Consider the following 19,876-nt stretch of genomic DNA (forward strand, 5'->3'; position numbering starts at 1 on the left):
TTAGATGTTAAATTTTTTAGCTTCTAAATTGTATACAAAAAAAAATCTGCTTCTAATTGTAGAAAAATGAATGCTTCTTATGATATGGATTTGAAATAAATTGTCCTGTTTTTTTTAACTTTTGATTAGTTACAAAATTTAAGAAGGAAAAATATTAAAGAAATTCTATATGTTATGTATTTATTTAAAAGTTATTAAAATAAAAAATGAAGTACATTTTAACTATTTTATTTTAATGGATAGACATTTCTCAATGCTACTGAAATATTGTTACTAAAACGAATGCTTCTTAGGATGTTGATTTGAAACAAAATCGTATTGTTTGTTTGGCTTTTTATTAATTGCACTTTCAAGTCTAAGGACTTCTATAATACTTTCTGCAACGATTGTAGCTGGTCATTTCAAAGCTGTCTAGACTAGGCAACTACTTTTGACTCTTCGTTTTTATTGCAATCATTTAGTAGTTTTCCCATTTCATATTCCCTGATTTCTATCTTTTTCTTCCAAATGGGCTTTCTCCTAATGAAAATTGAGAAAACAATTTCAAAGAAATGAAAAACATGAAAAACTAATAATTTGCTACTTTTCCAGAATATTTTTATCAAAATGAAAAGAAACATCACATTCATTTACTGATTGTGTAAAACAATACTTTTGACTCTTCACTAAGATTCATGTACAAATATACATCAGAATACGGTTCTTACTTGGTGCTGATTGGATATGAAACTAAATACTGAATATTGCATCTTACTTTTGTTTTCGAGTTGGTTCCAAAAAATTTTAAATATTACTAAAATTCATTGTTTACAAAGACCGAAGAATATGAAGAAACGAATTAAGATTAGGTTTTAAAACGAAATCATTACTTTTCTTCATTTAATGCTTGCGAATTTTGAAATAAACATTTAAAAAAGCAATAAAGGTAATGGTTTTAGACTGATTCTTCGTTTTTGGTGCCACATGTTAAACAGATGAAATTTATATCACTTGCTCATGTTAAGACTATTAATTTTAATTGTTTAAAAAATAAATAAAATCTTGGGAATAAGTTTTAGTAGGTGACTACGCTGTAAAAGCGATCTTTTTTTTTGCGAAAATTCGAAATTTATTTTATTTAGTATTCTTAATGTTTGAATAGTTTTCTTTATAAAAACTTTTGATTTTTTTTTACTCCACTTTTGGAAAGTTATACTGATAATTGTATATTTGTATTTATATGAGTTTCGACGATATTTTACATTTTAAATACCATTTTCACACATTCGGATCTTTAGTAGAATTTTCTTACGAAAAACCTCATAAATTAAAATCTGATGCATATTTTTTGTTCAAAATTTGATATGTCGACTTCTCCATATGCTCTATGGGAGCCGTAGGTTCAGTGCCTGATTCCACCGGAGAACCATCGTGTAAACGGACCTGGCGCAGGCTAAATCCATCGGGGACCAAACGTCCTCCCGCTGGTCTGGTGTGGAAGCTTGGAGAGTGGTGCACCAGCTCGGGTGACGTCCTCGTAATTTAACAGCGGCTCAAAATTATCAGGTCCATCCTAAAATGACCCTAATGTTTCTTTAAAACTTGAAGTTAATATAACAAAACTATTGCTAAACTAAATAATATGTTCTTTCGTTCCTGAGCAAAAGAATAAGTAATTCATTCATTTAGAAATATTCTACAATCCGAAAAATTTGAAAATTTCATGTCATTTATCTGTCGAACCTCAGTATTTAGAGAGCAGGTGGATATACAATTTATTTCTTAGTTCAAGAACTAGGTAATATATTTCATGAGATATCTGGGGTATTTCAAGCAAATCATTTGATAAATTTCTACTCTAAAAGATTTTTATTTGTCCTTTTTATTAGCCAGAAAAGACTATTTTTTTCACATTTTCAACCCCCTCCCTCAAAACAAAACAACTTTTGTAATTAAACTAGTATATTTTTATTTTTTAGATATTTTTTAAAACTTTTTCATACAAAAATTAAAAATGTAACTATTTTAGAGCATTCTTCAAAAAATGGTTTTGCCTCGCATTTAACAGGTGATTACGCTATAGATGTTAATTCTGAGTAAGAATCTTATCTATCTAGCTCTTTTCGTTTGTAGCTATCGTGTTAACTTGTCCCAACAGCTGGACAGAGGGACTTCTTCCGAACAGATTTTATTCAAAATTTAAAAAAGATATGAAAATTTTGCATAAAGACTAGGCAAATTTCAACCGTCTAGCTCAAAGCGTTTCTGATTTATCTTTGTCACAGCTAGACAATTTCTAGGCTTGGATAACCTTATTGGTAGGGCGTTGAACTCGCATCCCTTAGATTGTGAGTTTGAACCATGCCGGTCAAAGACTCTCCGTTTGTGTGGTGGCTGGCGCACGCATAAATCTGTCGTGATCCCAAAGTCCTCTATGTCGAGAGTAATATCACTGGGGGGTACTGGTTTAGACATGATTCATTCTCTAATTCCGGTCTAAATTACGATCTATGGATGAGTGAATAAAATGCATGAACGAAGTCCTCACCGTAAAAAGGGTTGTGACGCGTGAGTAGCTAAGTCGTACTCTTGGCCCTATTGTAAAAAAAGAGACGCTCGTTGACAGATAATTGTCAGCGGGCTTGTAAAGTGTCATAAGAAACAACACACATACAGTTTCTAAAAATATGTTTTTCGAACTATGGGAAGTCTAAAACTTGGAGATTCGTCAAAATATCAAGATTTACGGTGCTAATTGTACAAGAAAGTAAAAATTCTTTACTTCAGTTTTCATATTGTCGAACTAAGTTTCGTCTAAAATTGTTCAAAGTAAATTTCAACTATTTTGTTCATGGTATTCATAGTTTTTTTTTTTTTTATTGAAGGTTTTCAAAGGGAATATTAAATTAAAAGATTTTCGTATGCCCAGAGAACTTACTTATATTCACAGACAGTTGATTCTCACAGCAAATTACATTTTTAAACCAAATGGATTTTTCGTCAATTGATTGAATTATTAAAAATTCACTACTATGTTGTTGTGACTTATGGCACTTTGCAAGCCCGCTGACAGTTATCTGTCAGCGATTTAAGCCGAATGAGCATCTCTTGTTTTTATAGTAGCGCCATCAAGGGCCAAGAATGTGACATAGCTAATCACGCGTCACTACCCTTTTTACGGGGTGGATTTCATTCACTCACTCATCCACGTATCGTAATTTGGACTTGAATCAGAGAACGATCACCCCTGATCCAGTATCCCCAGTGGTATTACTATAAACATGGATTACTTAGTGACCACGATAGATTTATACGTGCACCAGCCACCACGCACACTGAGAGTCTTCGGTCAACACGGTTCGAACTCACAATCCAAGGGATGTGAATCCAACCCCCTATCAACCAGGCTATCCGGCCCTTGAATCATTACTGAAATCTTAAACTGAAACGATGTGTTTGGTTGACATTCAAACAACAGTTAACATAAGATTGAAAAGGGGATTACACTTAAATGAACCATTACAAACTTTAGATAGGCGATTTGGTTGTATTCTTGTACAATAATGTTCAATGACTTCTTTTAGCAGTGGCAAAATTCAAAACAGAAAGTATGGCTAGAAGTATTGAATAAGTGTAAATAATTTTAAGGAATAAAAAGGCATTTTCGCAACATGTGAAAAAGTTCACCTAACACAATTTTAAAAAAAATCTATAGGAATTGTATTAATTCATCGAAATACAGTGTGTTTGTAATTTGGATGATACATTGGAATATTAAGAAATGAACCAACGATATGTGATGCTTTTTCTTTCTTAGGTGGTAAACGAGAAGCAGAAAGCCTGATGGGAAATTTCGAGCATTATTGTATGAGTAACAGATTCAAAAGGAATTTTTAATTCATCTGAAGATAGCTTGTTTAAAAGTAAAATCCAAAGATGAATCTCCATTTCAGTCATTAATATTTTCATTTTGTAGCTGCAATAAGCGAAGCTGAACGATTGGTAGGAAATTTTGAGCATTATTGTATAAGTAACAGATTCAAACAGAATTTCTAATTCACCACCAGATACCTTGTTTAAAAGTACGAAATCCAAAAATTGAATGCTTCTTTCCAGTCATTTAATATTTTCATTTTTTTAACCGTAAAAAGCGAAGCTGAGCGATTGGTGGGAAATTTCGAACATTGTTGTATGAGTAACAGATTCAAAAGGAATTTCAAATTCACTTCAAGATAGCTTGTTTTAAAGTGAATTTTAAGTAGTAGAAAGTAAAGTTTAATAGTGAATTCTCCTTTCCAATCATTAATAATATCTCCATTTTTTTTAGTTGCAAATAGCAGGTAGAACAGTTTGTGGAAAATTTCTAGGCTTATTGTAATAATAATAAATTCAAAAGTTAATTTTTAATTCATCTTTAGGTAATTTGTTAAAAAAGTGCGAAATACAAAAGTGAATGCTCCTTTCCAATCATTAATTTTTCCGTTTTTGATTGGATACATAACATTTTGACCATAAATATTTGTTAATCAAGTATTTAATGAATAACTTTGGCAAAAGTTTGGTTTGATCGCATACAATTAGTGAGCATAATCAATTGACAAACATGACTTCTATAGCGATTTTTTAACGATTAATCTCTGGCATACGGTTTATGCACAAGCATAAAATATTTCAAAAAGTATAAGCGTTGCCCAAATGAAAAGTGGACAAGTTGAATAAAAAGAAGACCTTTATTGGAAATCAAAAGATACCAACATGGGCGTTGTAACACGTCCCCTCATTTAGGTAGCAGGTCTGCCTTTACTGTAGAAAGATGGTGGTTGATTCTTAAGGAAGTCCTGCACAGCTTCCTTCACTTCTCGGTTCGAATGGAAATGCGTTCACTGTAATGCTCTCTTACGTGCCCCGAAGAAGTGGAAGTCACAGGGCGACAAATTTGGACTGTACGGCGTGTGTTACAACACTTTCCAATGGAAAATTTTTAGATCATGTGAGGTGTCACGGGAGTCGTGTGGCCGGGATTTTTATGAAGAAGAATCACTTGTAGTGTGAGAGGGCTTGGCCGTTTGCTGTTGATTGGGTTAAGTAGTTTCTGTAAGAGTACTGCAATATTGTGTTGAATTAATAGAGCTCCCTTGGGGTAGGAAATCAGTCTAGAGTGTTCCATGGCAACTTTCGATCAATTTCCTCTACTACGAACAGCTTTCACTGTTGAACGCGATATGCAGTGCACGCCTCCTACCTCCCGGTATATCCTTGTTTGGTGGCGCTGCTATAGCTGCAGTCATACTGACGCAATACCAAGTGTCCACTTTCCATTTGGGCAACCCTCAGACTTTTACAGCATTAAGTATTTTCAAATGTTGTTTATAGTCTAAAATATTTTCTAATCTTTCTTTTTACCTAGAAGCAGCTTCAGATAGTGTTTCTGGTACAGTTACACCTTGAGTTTCAGGAAGTAGCATCACCAGCAATCCTGACAATAAAGCAAGGACACCAAAAAGAATGTGAGGTACAACAGGATTAGTGGCGTGGCCCTAGAGACAAAACATTCCAAGATTAGTTCTATACTACAAGTTCTATACTATCCATAAATATAATATCTTTCGATTAAAGCTCAGAGAGCTCCCAAGATACCATATTCGATTCAGGATTCTGTTAAGAACACTAAGAGAGCACAATTTAAGATTTACATTCGGTCAACAAAGTTGAATTTTTGGGGGCAGAGTTTTCGTGAAATATAATGCTGGAAAAATTTTAGTAGAGCCCTAAAAATCGCTTGTTATCGTATATTGTAGATTGCTAGCTTTTGTCGAATTTATGAAAGATTTGCACTATTTTGCCATGTTTGGCGAGAAACCATATAAATTTTAGTCTTTTTTTTATCAGCTAGTATTATCAGAGACTCAACTAAATGGAAGAAAGGAGCTTTTTATTCATTCGATCAACCTATTTATTTTTCCATCCTAAATAAGAAAATTCGTGTTTTACATCGTTTAAGAAAATTAAATCATCAGTATCTAGTCGCGACTGTTTAGAAGCGACCTTGAGCGAAAATCCAATAATTTATGAATGTGTCAAATGGCTTAAGATACTTCTGTAAATCCATATATATATATATATATATATATATATATATATATATATATACAGTGGCTCAAAAAATTGAGAGTACACCTTACTTTTACTTGATAAATCCAACTTTCAATGTAAATAACACATTACCGGGAAGTGCAAACATGTTTTTATTTTTACACATAACAAATGGTTTAATTGAGAGTAAAAATAAACAAAAATCAACGAAAAACTCCTAAATTGAAAAGTTTCAGAAGCATTTTAAATAAACATTCGCAGAATTTTACCTCAAAAAATTGAGAATACACCAATGAAATTCTTATAATATCTCGCATAAAAAGAAAGTGTCAATATTTAGTTGCATGTCTTTTGGCTTTTATAATGACCTTTAAACGTCGTGGTACCGATTCGCCCAATTTTTGGTGGCATCTGAAGATATTTTACCTCATTCTTCTTACAACGCTTGTTTTAAATGGGTTTTGTTTCTAATTTTGTGTTTTTGGACCACTGCTTCGAGTGTGGTCCATAGATATTCAATGGTATTGATGTCAGGATACTGTGGTGGTGTGTGTAACTGCTATTTACAATGAAAAAACACCATATTTTGACGTTACGTGCATTCTATTTGAGCTTGTTGTCCTACTGGAAAATGAAATTTCCATCTAAACCCAAATTTTATCATTTTTCTTTAGATTGCTGCGAAGTATATCCAAGTAAACCATATCGTTTATAATGCCATCTATAAAAATTAAATTTCCTACATCGGATGAAGCCATGAAACTTCAAATCTTGACGGAATTACCATCATGTTTAACTGTAGAACGTAAACTGTTTGGATCCAAAGCAGTATTAGGCTTTCTCCATACAGTATTATGACTGTCACTACCAAAAATGTTGAGTTTTTTTTTCATTACTAAATATAGCTTTCTTCCGAAGGTATTGGTCTTCAATTGATGAGTTTTTGCAAACTTCAAATGCTTTTTCTGAATTTGCAGTGTGATGAACGGTTTCTCTCTAACAATGCGACTTTTATATTCAGCTTGTCTAATGGCATTTCGTACAGTTTCAGCACCTACACTTCTGCCTATGATTTGAAAAGTTTCTGCAACAAGTTGAATGAACCATATAGTCGCAGCAACCTAAAGGAAAGTGTTAAAAATTTGGGTTTAGATGGAAATTTCATTTTCCAGAAGGACAAAGACTCCAAACAGAATGGACGTAACGTCAAAATATGGGGTCTTTTTCATTGTAAACAGCAGTTACACACACCACCAGAGTACCGCGACATCAATACCATTGAATATCTGTGGGCCACTCTCGAAGTAGGGGTCCAAAAAACAAAATTAGAAACAAAACCATTTAAAGCAAGTGATTGAAGAAGAATGAGGTAAAATATCTTCAGATACCACAAAAAATGGGTCGAATTGGCACCACAACGTTTAGAAGTCATTATAAAAGCTAAAAGAATGCAAATAAATACTGACAAGTTCTTTCTATGCGAGATATTATAAGAATTTCATTGGTGTATTCTCAATTTTTTGAGGCAAAATTCTGCGAATGTTTATTTAAAATGCTTCTGAAACTTTTCAATTTAGGAGTTTTTCGTTGATTTTTCTTTATTTTTACCTCTAAATTAAACCATTTGTTGTGTGTAAAAATATAAACAAGTTTGCACTTCCCGGTAATGTGTTATTTATATTGAAAGTCGGATTTATCAAGTAAAAGTACGTTGTACTCTCAATTTTTTGAGCCACTGTATATATATTCCATAAATTCGGATAGTTAATTCTTTAGAGTATTATGTAAGATTTCTGTTATAAATTTTTCTAATGTTTAGAAAATAAAGATAAACGCTTTATTTCATTTTAAATCCATGTTGCAGCGCCCATATAGACTATGCAATACGATCTAAGTACATTTTCTTAAAACCAGATGGTGCTGGCTGTTAGATGATTTGATGTTTTTTCGTCCAGGAACTAGAAACGATGCTTTGAGTAAACATATAGAAAATCGAAATAAACAAACAAAAAAACTGGAAAAAAATTAAAATTAAATCTACAATCGCAAATGTCAAGTTATCATGTGAGAACATTATTTTTAAGTTATTATTTGTGTTAAGTAATTTAAGTCTTTAACCAGTTTAAACCGGTTTGAAACAACCACGAGACTTTTCTATCGGTCTCTATCCATCTATACATTTGGGGGCACGGCAGTGCCCCCTCCAAGTCGAGCAAGAACAAGTGGCACGGCCGTACCATCCTTTTCTCGAAGCAGTTCAGGCCATTTTCGACCCCCTATAACATCGTTGTGGATAAAACTAGAAGCCTGAATTTTCAGTAACCAAGCAGGCATTACATAAACATGGTATATTTCAAATTTCATTAAATTTTAACCAAGATTTTTAAGAATTATAACTAGTCAAAAGTTTGTGAATTTTGTCCCTGACTGACTGACTGACCGATCATCAAAACTCTAAGGCACTTCTAGCAGACATAGAAGCTTTCAAATATAGAATACAATTAGTGTTTACATTAGTACTATAATATGTGTATTAGATGAAAGAATTGTGTCATAACTAACATAGCCATTTGATATCAGGCCCTCCGTAAAAATCGGAACAAAAGAGAGATATCAATATAATGGATATCGAAGTTTCGTAAAGGACGTATTTACGTTCCATTAAAAAAAGCGTACTTACTCTTCCACGTACCCGTAGTTGTATAGAGTGAATAAATGGTTGGAGGTGGGGAACAGAGCTTAAAATATATATCTATACATATAACAAAACAGTGTTGAAATTTCATAATATTGTTACGAAATTTTCCGAGGTTCGTTTAGATAGTGGGAGTTATATGGTGTGGAGAACACTCAATCAGCAGGCGGCAGTAGAAAATAAAACAACGATTTTATTTGTGTTTATTTTTTATATACACACGTAGAACAAATAGAAGGAAGCTTTGACGAGGGTAGAACAGCTAGTAGTTTAATATTTTCGCTATATTGACACATTTTTATGCATCATATTGTTACGAAATTTGTCCGAGGGTTCATTTGGATAGTGGGAGTTATATGATGTAAAGAACGCTCAAACACCAGGCGGCAGTAGAAAATAAAACAACGACGTGTATTTACAAGAAGAAACACAGGACAGCTCAAAGACGACACTATATACAGCACAGAAGACGATTATCTTCAGCCGAGACGTGCAGCATACAACAGACTCTACTGCAGAAAGTAGCGCACAGCTTAGTTCAGCACTAGCTTCACTCCGTCGCTGCTCCGCTATTCTCTGGAAGGCCAGTTCTTTACCGTCGATCCCGACTACTCTTCGACTCCACTGGTCCACGACTGCTCGGCAGCGGCAGGACTGCTTCCTTTTATAGGTATCAGGAGGCGGGGCTAGAAGCCTCTCAACCAATCAGGAACGTTCGAGGCGTAACTCGGTTCCTACTGGACGGATCGGGAAAATTCTCGATGTTACGAGTATAATCTATTTTGGCGCCAAAGTCGCCAAATTTATCGCCAAATGGTCGCCAAGTTTGTCGCCAAGCTCTGGGACCTCCTATGGAACCAACTATGCTGGGAAGCCGCATCACAGATTCGTCACAATATGCTTGTTATCAGTGTAATTTTATAATTATCTCCAAGTATTGGAAGGATAACATCGTAGAAAACATAATACAATTTATATTAAATTAATATCTCATAAATTGTAAATTCTGTACTATGTCTTTTCCTTTAACTCCGAAGTTTAAATGCGTATTATTCCTATTACTAATACAATTTTACTGATTAACTGTGCTTGCTCTGGGTCAAAATACACTAATAATTGGGATTTGCTCTATGGCAAAGCAAATATAGGCGTTTTATGTATCTTCGATATCACATCTATTTTGATAAAATCTAATTCTAATCATGCCAATTTACTCAATAAATAAGCATTCATTAAATAATAAAGCAGGCAGTTAATGAATAACTCAATATTATATTGCACCAACTTTTAAAGTCATATTAATCTTAAATAATATTAAAATCTTCCATGTTAATTCCTTTTAGAAAGAATATTTTTTTTAAAAATTGTCTCATCATTTTATTAGAATCAAATGAACAAATTTCATGTTAATAGAGTTTTCATAGAGTTTCAGATTCCAGCTCTTCAACTTATTTGAATCACTAAAACTGTTATGAACAATATTTAGTATAATTATGAAAGGAAAATTTTTTTCGCACATTTAAATGTTGTTGAAATATAAATCTCCAATCGTATATTGTTGAGACTTATCAGTAATAGCAACATTGTTGAAATGTAAGAATAAAATATCACATTATTATTTTATTAACAATGATCCATTTAAAAAATTTCAACAATGCTAAATCAATAATAATCAAATAATGGAATGTTTTATAATTGTTTTTGAGCGAGTGATCTTTCGTGCGGGTGAAATTTGCTGCATAATTTATTTTAGTGAATTTTGAGTTTTGAACAAAAAAAACTATGGATGCCTTTGTTTTTATAGCAGTTTATCTGCATATTTTGTTGTGCCGTGTGATGATCACAACATACGGAGAATTTATTTTTGTACTCCCAATATTGGCATATGCTTTGCTAATGGAACTTTTTAAATATGCAAAGTCTATGATAATGTGCGAAACAGACGTCTTTGAGGAAAACGCAGAGAACAACACTGCGGTTCCCGTAGTACAAAATCGGTCTGTATTTCTGTTCTGTCAGGCTCTGGGCATAAAAGCAGAGCTGGCACATACTACTGATACCGAGACTGGAAAGCTCTCTGAAACATCAATTCCAACAGTGCGCTCTTCAACAGTTTGGAGTTTCTGCAAAAAGCTAAGCATGAAAGCCAAATTGGAATTTCCAAATGATTATGAGCTCACCAAAAATGGCGAAATTCCAATCGTATTTTCTAAGGAAAGAACAACAATAAGCGAGGGATAATCAGTCATATATTTTTACGACACATTATTTTACTGCTGCTTATTTGAGATATTTGTCACACAAGGATGACACTCTGGTGGAGTTCACTACGTTTCTTAATAGATGTTAATTCTGGAACTAAGTCAAGATAAGTTGTCCACTGAAATTGCCGAAAATACAAAGAACTATTCAGTGAACGATGAGTGCTTGCAAATGCTTTTATTCTTCTACTGATTATTTGAGGAGGAACAAACTGAAAACCATTTAGTTTGCTACTTCGACTGCCTGAGACCTGTTAAATAGTTAACTGAATGCTGAGGAAGACAGGAATGACCAAAGATAGAATAAGCATACTAATGAGTGATGAAAATTCTATATTATTCAGACAGCAATCAGAAATATCACCTTCCTGAACATGTGCTTTCAGACGAACAGTTTTGTATTTGAAAAAATTATGTAAATCAATACAATTTCCTAATGTCTAATTAATAATTTCATACCTTATATAACTTTATAGATTTAATTCAAAATAATTTTTAGTTGCCTTTATTTACAATAGTGTTTGAAATAAATAATTTTGATTTTTGTTCACTTTGTTTTGAGATGAATTTTTGCGTTTGATATTGTGTTTAAAAATTCAATAATTTATCAGATTTGCATTTCAATATTAAAATGGATAATTTGTCTGAAAAGAAGAAGAATATGGAAATTCTATGCTGTCACCAAGAACACACAACTAATTGGAATTTCTGAATTTCTCCATATAAAGAATTAAGCGAAAAATCTATTATAAAATTACCTCTTTAGAAATATGAAATATGCAAAACTAATCAAAATTAAATATCTATTTCATTTTTTCAATAAATTTTTCCAAGGCTGATTTAAATAAACTGTGATTAATTACATATTAAAGTATTTGTGTTTATTTTTTATATACACACGTAGAACAAATAGAAGGAAGCTTTGACGAGGGTAGAACAGCTAGTAGTTTAATATTTTCGCTATATTGACACATTTTTATGCATCATATTGTTACGAAATTTGTCCGAGGGTTCGTTTGGATAGTGGTAGTTATATGATGTAAAGAACGCTCAAACACCAGGCGGCAGTAGAAAATAAAACAACGACGTGTATTTACACGGAGACACACAGGACAGCACAAAGACGACACTATATTCAGCACAGAAGACGATTATCTTCAGCCGAGACGTGCAGCATACAACAGACTCTACTGCAGACAGTAGAACACAGCTTAATTCAGCACGCACTTGACTCCGTCGCTGCTCCGCTAATCTCTGGAAGGCCAGTTCTTCCTGTCGATTCCGACTCCACTGGTTCGCAACCCAATTCACCGCCGGTCCACAACTACGACGACTCCACTGGTCCACGACCACTCTTCTTTGTCGCTTCCGATCACTCTTCGATCTGGTTCACGACTCGACTCACCGCCCGGCAGCGAAACGATGGAGGAGTTTAAGGAGAGCCCGTTTCCGTAGAAGCTATCTCCTGTAGATGGCAGAAAGTTGGAGTAAATTAGCTTGGCGTTACGTGAATGCCATGGACTTTCAGTGTCATCAGCGTGAGGTGACTGCACTGGAACTGGCGCAGAGTAGTCCCCTGATGGAGAGGGAGAGGAAGGTGGAACGCCGTCCAATAGGAAGTCAGCAGCGGTGGGGAAGGGGCGTTGGGTTGCAGTGCGGATCGGAGTGTGTAGCCGGGAGAGAAAGTTGTTTACAGATTGAGTTAAGCTATTGTTCGTTCAGAGCCAATCAGCATGCGTTTACAAAGGTTGGAATTAAGTTTGGTTTGACATGGTAGTTGATATTGTTATGATACAGTGTTTTTAAATGAGTAGTACATTCCTAGGTCTATTGATATTAGGTTGGGGGATATATTTTTCGATAGCTTGTATAGCCTCGTTTTCATGGTCGTCAAGTTTATCGAAGAATCTTGTGGCTATTTTCTTAATAGTTTGTTTTAAAGTGGGGTATTTGAGCGCTTTGTAAATTTCGGAGCTGGGCATTGCCCAGGTAGCACCACAAATCTGTCTGATTATTCTGTTCTGCTGGCTCTCAATTAGTTTTAGATTAGTTTTAGCAGCATGTCCCCAAACTTGGCATGCGTAAGTCAGTATCGGACGCAAATAGGCTGTGTAAATAAGCATTTTAGTGTCCCTGTGCATCTTTGAATTCCGAGCAATAAGGGGGAAGTATTTGCGCGATTGATCTCGGAATTTCTCCTTCACGTAATGAAAGTGTGCCCTCCAATTTAGTTTCCTGTCCATTATGACACCTAGGTACTTGGCTTCCTGAGACCACGGGATGTATATTTTCTTGATTTTGATCCTCTCAAAGTTAACGTCTCTGGGAGCTTTGTGAAACATAACTGGAACAGTTTTATCGGCATTGATTTCAATCTTCCATCTAACCATCCATTCAGTAATAGTTCTCAGGTGTCTATCCAGTGCGATTCTGATGTAGTTGGGATTGTGGTTTTTGGCCAGAATTGCGGTGTCGTCTGCATATAAACACAGCATGGTGTTGAATTGTTATGGTATGTCGTTGATGTAGCAGGAGAACAAAATTGGTCCTAGTTTTGAGCCTTGTGGAACTCCTGCTTGTATGTGTTTAGTGTCTGATAAATCGTCCTTCACCCTTACTCTAAAGCTTCGATCGTTGAGATATGAAACAATGATTTTAATTAAATACCTTGGAGTATTGTTTTTAATTAATTTGTAAATTAAAACATTGATCCATACCCGATCAAAAGCTTTCTGTATATCAAGGAAGACAGCTCCTGTTTTTTGTTTGTTTTGGAAACCTGCAGTGATGAATTCGGTGGCTCTGATGAGTTGATGTGCAGTACATAGGCTTGGTCTGAAGCCAAACTGTTCCGGACAAAGAATGTTGTTTTCTAATAGGTGTTGGTTAAATCTTTTTAGAATGATACTTTCAGCAATTTTGCTAAGTGAGGAAAGTAGTGAGATAGGTCTATAGCTGGAGGGATCCGTGGGATCCTTACCAGGCTTATATATTGGTACGACTGTGGCTGTCTTCCATCTGGCTGGGAAATGTTCGAGTTCCAGTATTTTTTGTACTAGAAGGGTGAAAAATAGAATAAAATTCAGAGGGAGGTGTTTAATTGTGTAGTTGGTGATGTTGTCGTGTCCAGGCGCCTTGTTGGTTTTGAGTTTTTTGATGCATTCGATTACCTCTGTAGGCTTTACAGGGTCAATGTTTACATTTGGGTCGTCTAGTGGCGCCATCTGTGTGTTCAAAAAGGAGCTAACTGATTCTTCGACCTCGACTTCCGTTTCCTCATGGTAAAGTGGGTTTAGTTTAAATTGATTCTCTAGGCTATTTGCCAAGAAATTTGCTTTGTCAAGGTCGGTTTGTGCAATTCTGGCCGGACCATTAAGGGTCGGAATGATAAGTTTCTTCTTTTTAAAGGGTCTCACAAAGTCCCAGACGTTTTGATTTTCAGGGCTGAGATTTATGAGCTTGTTGACAAATTTCATATTTTCAAGTTGATTCGCTAATCTCCTGACTTTATTGTTCAGAGTATTAAGCAGTCTTTTGGTTTCTGGTCTTTTGAATTTTTGATACTGCTTCCTAACCCAATTCCTCTCAGCATTCAGTTTTCTTAATTCAGGATCAACTTTGGGTTTGGTATTAGTTATCAGGTTTGAGCTCCTGTTTTTAGCATCAGTGATCTCTTGCTCGATTTGTGCAGCTAAATTTTCCACATCTTCTGGTGTGTTAATGTTTGTGAAATTTACTAAAGTGTGGCTGAGCTCTCTGTTAAAGTGTTTCCAGTTTGTTTTTGTTTTTCATGGGATGTCTGGTAGAGTGTATTTAAAGTGAAAGTGTAGAGCAACCGGGTTGTGGTCAGAGCTCATTTCTGGGAGTGAGGTGATTTCGTAAGGAAATAAAAAGTCTTTTACAATTGCAGGTCTATTGTGGTTTCGCTGTTGGTGCCGAACCGTGTTGGGTCTGCTGGGGCAATTACTTCCAAGTCAGCGTTGTCAGCAAATCGCTTAAGTGTGTTCCCTCTAGTGCAGTTTGTTGTGTTGTGCCAGCTCCTGTGTTTGGCATTATAATCGCCGCAAATTATCTGGTTAGAGCTAACCTGTAAGAGGGTCTCTAAGTCTAGTGTAAACATTTGTGCGTCAGAGTTCGGCGGAATGTAGATGGATGTAAGTGTGACAGTGTCATAGTTTTTGGGTGTGATTGCTATTATAGTGGCCTCAACATGATGCAGTGTAGGTGGAAAAACTTGATGATGCTTTATGGAGTTATTTATGAATATCATAGTGCCACCACTAGGATGCGTCGGATCTTGATTATCTCTATAGGAATAGTATGCATCATAGTTAGCCAGGTAGATCTTTTTACCGGGTCTCAGGTGCGTTTCCTGGATAAGAATAGCGTGGGGCTTATGCTTATTTACAAACAGCCTCAGCTCATGGATTTTGTGCCTAATCCCATTTGCGTTCCAATACACGATTTTTAGATTATTGGCTCTGAACTTTAATTAGTAGGGGTTTGAGCATTGCGTGCAAATTCATTGATAAGTATACCACATTTGTCTGGCAAGTTATTAACAGAGGTCATTTGTTTAAAGATATTAATAATTCGAGGGAATTCCTCAATAAATTTCTTGATTTGCATGATGATATTAAATATTTCTGCAAGGTCTAGACCCTTCAAATCGTCATTTGTTTGCGCGGGTGGATTGTTTCCAATCTCTGGTTGCTGTGCCTGTGGCTCCATCTGTGGGGGACTATTGGAGTTGAAAAGTTGTGCAAAAGAGGTTCCTTGCCTAATTCTGTTCTGGTTGGGGTTAAATTCCCTCCTTTGTGGTCGATTAATTTTTGGGAATTTCTCGCAGCCTCTGTATGCAGCAGAGTGCCCGGTTTTATTACAATTGATGCAGGTTGGGGATTCTACTTTACCCTGGACGCTGCAGTTCTTAGTTTCGTGTTCTCCCTAACATTTGATACATCTCGATTTTAAATTGCAATTTTCTGCCCTATGGCCAAAGTAGTTGCATTTGAAGCATTGAGAGACGATATTTCTGCCCCTGTATTCCTCAATCGTCACTTTCAGATAGTTTATATGCTCTAGTTTGTAAACATTCTCAAATCCTGGTGTTCTATTTAATTCAGCTAAGAATAGGGGGAGTTCTCTTCTGGTTTTTTGCTGAATCATTTTGGTGACCTTATTGATCGAGAATCCTTGTGCAATTAGGTATTCTTTAATTGATTCAGGGTATGTATCAAGATGGAGACCTCTTATTACGACCTTAGCTGGTCTTTGAGACTTTGGTGTAATTACATAAAACTCAAACCCTTGGCTTTTGCAAAATTCCTGCAGTTTTTTATATGTTTGATTATCTTTGGTATAAATCCTGATATAGCCATTTCCTAGCTTATTGTTAGTGGGGCCGAATTGGTCATGAATAATTTTTAATACCTTATGATAGTCGGATGTGAATTTAAGCATGAGGGGTGGAGTTCTTTCAGTGAGTTCTTGGGGTTTGTTTTGTTCAGAGCTATTTAGATTGGTTTCAGATTCCAAATTGGAAAATCTGTTGTTAGTTTGAATGGCTTTGGCTTGTTTCACCTTAGGGGTGTTTCTGCCTGCTTTTCTTTTGTGAACGAGAGTGAACTCTTCATCCTCTACACTGGTTATGGGGTCTGATTTCTGGCTACACACATCCGGTGTCACGCACGCAGGAATAGAATGCATCTCACCCATCAATTGGTCCTTTCTTTTCATGGTATCCTGTAGTTCGAGGTTGGCCATTTCCGTTCTTGGTGAGTTGCCTTCCATTCCAAGTAATGCTTGACACCTTGCGTAGTCATCTTTCATTTTGCTTTCGCAGATCGTGATCATCTCTTGTAGTTGATGAAATCTTGCACAGGACGGTGTCGGTGCTATCTGCATATGCTCGATAGCCATAGCCGTCTCCTCAACACATAACCTTTTAGCACTCTCGTTTCCAGACAGGCCGTTCCACAAAGTTCTAAAAAGAACAAGTTCGGCAGTGGTCTAGTAAGTAAGAGCTATAAGGCTGATTTATAATTAGCCTCTTGAAATTTAAATGTTAAGAAAGAGTTCTTAATTAGAAAAATAAAAATCTATTATTGTGGTAAAGCTTTTGCGTAGGTTATAACCATGGCGAACATCGACAACCAAACATATATTGCCAACATTCGTTTTCACAAGTTAATATAAGCTAAGCGATTACAATTCTTTCATCGATACACAAAGTGTACCTTACATTCGGCCCCGCTCAATATAAAATTTAGACAGACAGAAGAAATTTTAAATTGAAGCGTAAAAATAAAAGAAACAAAGTTTTTGATGAAATCATAGTTCAAGTTTCTGGGGAACACAGACCAGTTAACATCTTTTTGATGATGGCTCAGTGTCTCTCATTCTCTTCGTCTGTGCTGTTTTCCTCGATGGTTGGTGAATTTCGTTTAAAGTAAGGGCGAAGATGTTGTACGTGGACAACCTTGATAAATTTGTTCTTCTGTGTTGTAGACTTGATCTCGTAGCACACGGCCCCGACTGGACGTATAATCACAAATGGTCCTTTGAAAATAGGAGAAAGTTTGTGATCTCCTTTTTTCGGCCAGTCGTACAATACGAAATCTCCTGCCTTGAAGGAATGGGATCTGCGATGGAGATCAAATCGTTTCTTGTTCTCCAAATGTGTTTCATACACACTATTTGCTGCTTCGGCCCTGGCCAAAGTTAAAAGGTCTAGTTGGTCTTCACGTGGCGTGTCATCTATGAAGCTACCAATGTGAAGTTCACGTGGAAGGCGTGGCTCATATCCATGAAGTAAATGAAATGGTGATTTCTTAGTAGAATTTTGTTTTGTGGTGTTAATTGCGAGTAAGGCATTTGGAAGTAATTCGTCCCATTTATTCGGGTTTTTGTCAATCATTTTTTTCAAAGAGGACACAATGATGCCGTTGGCTCGTTCAACGATACTATTAGCTTGTGGTGAATAAGGTGGTGTCGTTGATTGTGTGATTCCATATTTTTGAAGAAACCGCTGAGTGTGACGTGCGGTAAATGCTGTTCCTCCATCTGATAAATACATATTTGGCGGTCCATATCTAAGTATTATATTATGATACAGAGCATCAGTCACTGTATGAGCGGCGAGAGATGCAGAAGGTGTTGCAATTACATAGCGTGTGGCGCGGTCAATTTGAACAAGTATATTTGTATTTCCATTTCTTGTTTCTGGCAAACAGATTATGTGGTCAGCAGATACAATTTCCCAAGATGTGGATGGAATCGGCAATTGCTGCAAAAGACCATAGGTATTAGCAGTACGTCGGTTGACAATTTGGCCTTTATGACAGCTTCGAACATATGCTTTACAGTCCTTGCGCATATTTGGCCACCAATAACGTAATTGCAAATTGTGAAGAGTTTTTTTTTGCGTCCATATGTCCAATATCATCGTGACAAGCGATCAGAGTTTTCTCTCTCATTGCCTTAGGAATCACTACTACAGATTTCGAATTATTATCTTTAACTCGCACAAGAGTGTTGTTATCGATATTATAATTGCGTATGATTGACATTGTCCTTTTGTTTGGATTTTTTTCTCTGAGTAAGCGAAAAATATACTGACAAAAGTCATCTCTTTTCTGTTTCACACAAATGTCTGATTCATAACTTGCAGTAACTGTTAAACAAACAGGTGGTGTTGGAAAACGTGAAAGGTGATCAGCGATGACATTTTGCTTTCCGAGTCGGTGCTCAGTTGTGAAATCAAATTGAGCCAAATCCACTAAATATCGTGCAAATTTTCGATTAATTGCAGATTTTGCAACTACATAAGCGGTTGTATAGTTGTCTGTGATGAGTTGAAACTTGTGACCTAGGAGATAGAGTCGAAATTTTTCAGTTAGGGCCCAATGTACAGCAGTACATTCCAGTTCGTCACTGTGGTAGCGTGTTTCAGCATCTTTTAAGGTACGTGAAGCATATTCAATGACACGACGCTTTCCATTCTGTTCTTGAGATAAAACTGCTCTTAGTCCAGAATAAGATGCATCAGTTTCTACAAAGGTTGGTAATCCTTGTTTGAAATACGCAAGAATTGGAGCAGTAGTAATTGCAGTTTTTAAAGATTCAAATGTACGCTGTTGGTCATCTGTTAAAACTATAGGAGCATTGTTGGTCTTCTTATCTAAACCTTTTAAAACGCTTGTTAAAGGTTTAGCAATAACAGCATAGTTACGAATATACTTACGAAACTGATTAGCAAATCCAAGGAAACTACGGACTTCATGAATTGATTTGAGAGTTAGATAACGTTCAATTGCTGCTATGCGTTCCGGATCAGGACGAACACCATCTTGAGAAATAATTCGACCAAAAAGAGTTATTTCTGATACTGCAAATTGCGTTTTTTCTCGTGTCAGCTTGAAGCCAGCTTTTTGAGTTGCTTCAAAGATTTTATATATCACTTTGAGATGATAATTGAAGTCATCATGAGAAGTTGATATATCAAATTGAGTATGTGTTGACATTGTGGTGTGCCAGATGATTGTAGGCTAATTTAATCGCTCTTGTCATTGTAGATGGGCCATTTGTGACACCAAAAGGCATTCGAAGAAATTCATAATGTCCGTCAGGAGTGACAAATCCAGTTTTGTAGGTGTCAATGTCTCTTATGGGAATGCAGTGAAATGCAGATTTTACATCCATTTTAGAATTGTAGCTCTTTCCTGCCATGCGTTGAATAACGTCTTCCATTTGGTCGATTGGATGCGGATCAATATTTGTGATAGGATTAATAGTGCGAGAGAAATTTACCACAACTCGCCTAGGAGTACTTTCATGAAAGGGCTGC

General features: G+C 35.8%; 1 protein-coding gene across 1 annotated transcript in view; it reads right to left on the reverse strand.

Annotated features, from left to right (window-relative positions):
- Window positions 1-247: 247 nt before the first annotated feature.
- LOC129976021 (organic cation transporter protein-like) overlaps window positions 248-19,876 on the reverse strand; it is a 75,385-nt gene continuing 55,756 nt past the window's right edge. The window contains exons 11-12 of the mRNA XM_056089353.1: window positions 5,383-5,516; window positions 248-519 (exon numbers count right to left, since the gene is read on the reverse strand). Coding sequence (XP_055945328.1) covers window positions 417-519; window positions 5,383-5,516 — 237 coding nt within the window. The 3' untranslated portion in view covers window positions 248-416. The remainder of the gene's footprint in view (window positions 520-5,382; window positions 5,517-19,876) is intronic.

Source organism: Argiope bruennichi, chromosome 7 (genome assembly GCF_947563725.1).
Source record: "Argiope bruennichi chromosome 7, qqArgBrue1.1, whole genome shotgun sequence".
Lineage (NCBI taxonomy): Eukaryota > Metazoa > Arthropoda > Arachnida > Araneae > Araneidae > Argiope > Argiope bruennichi.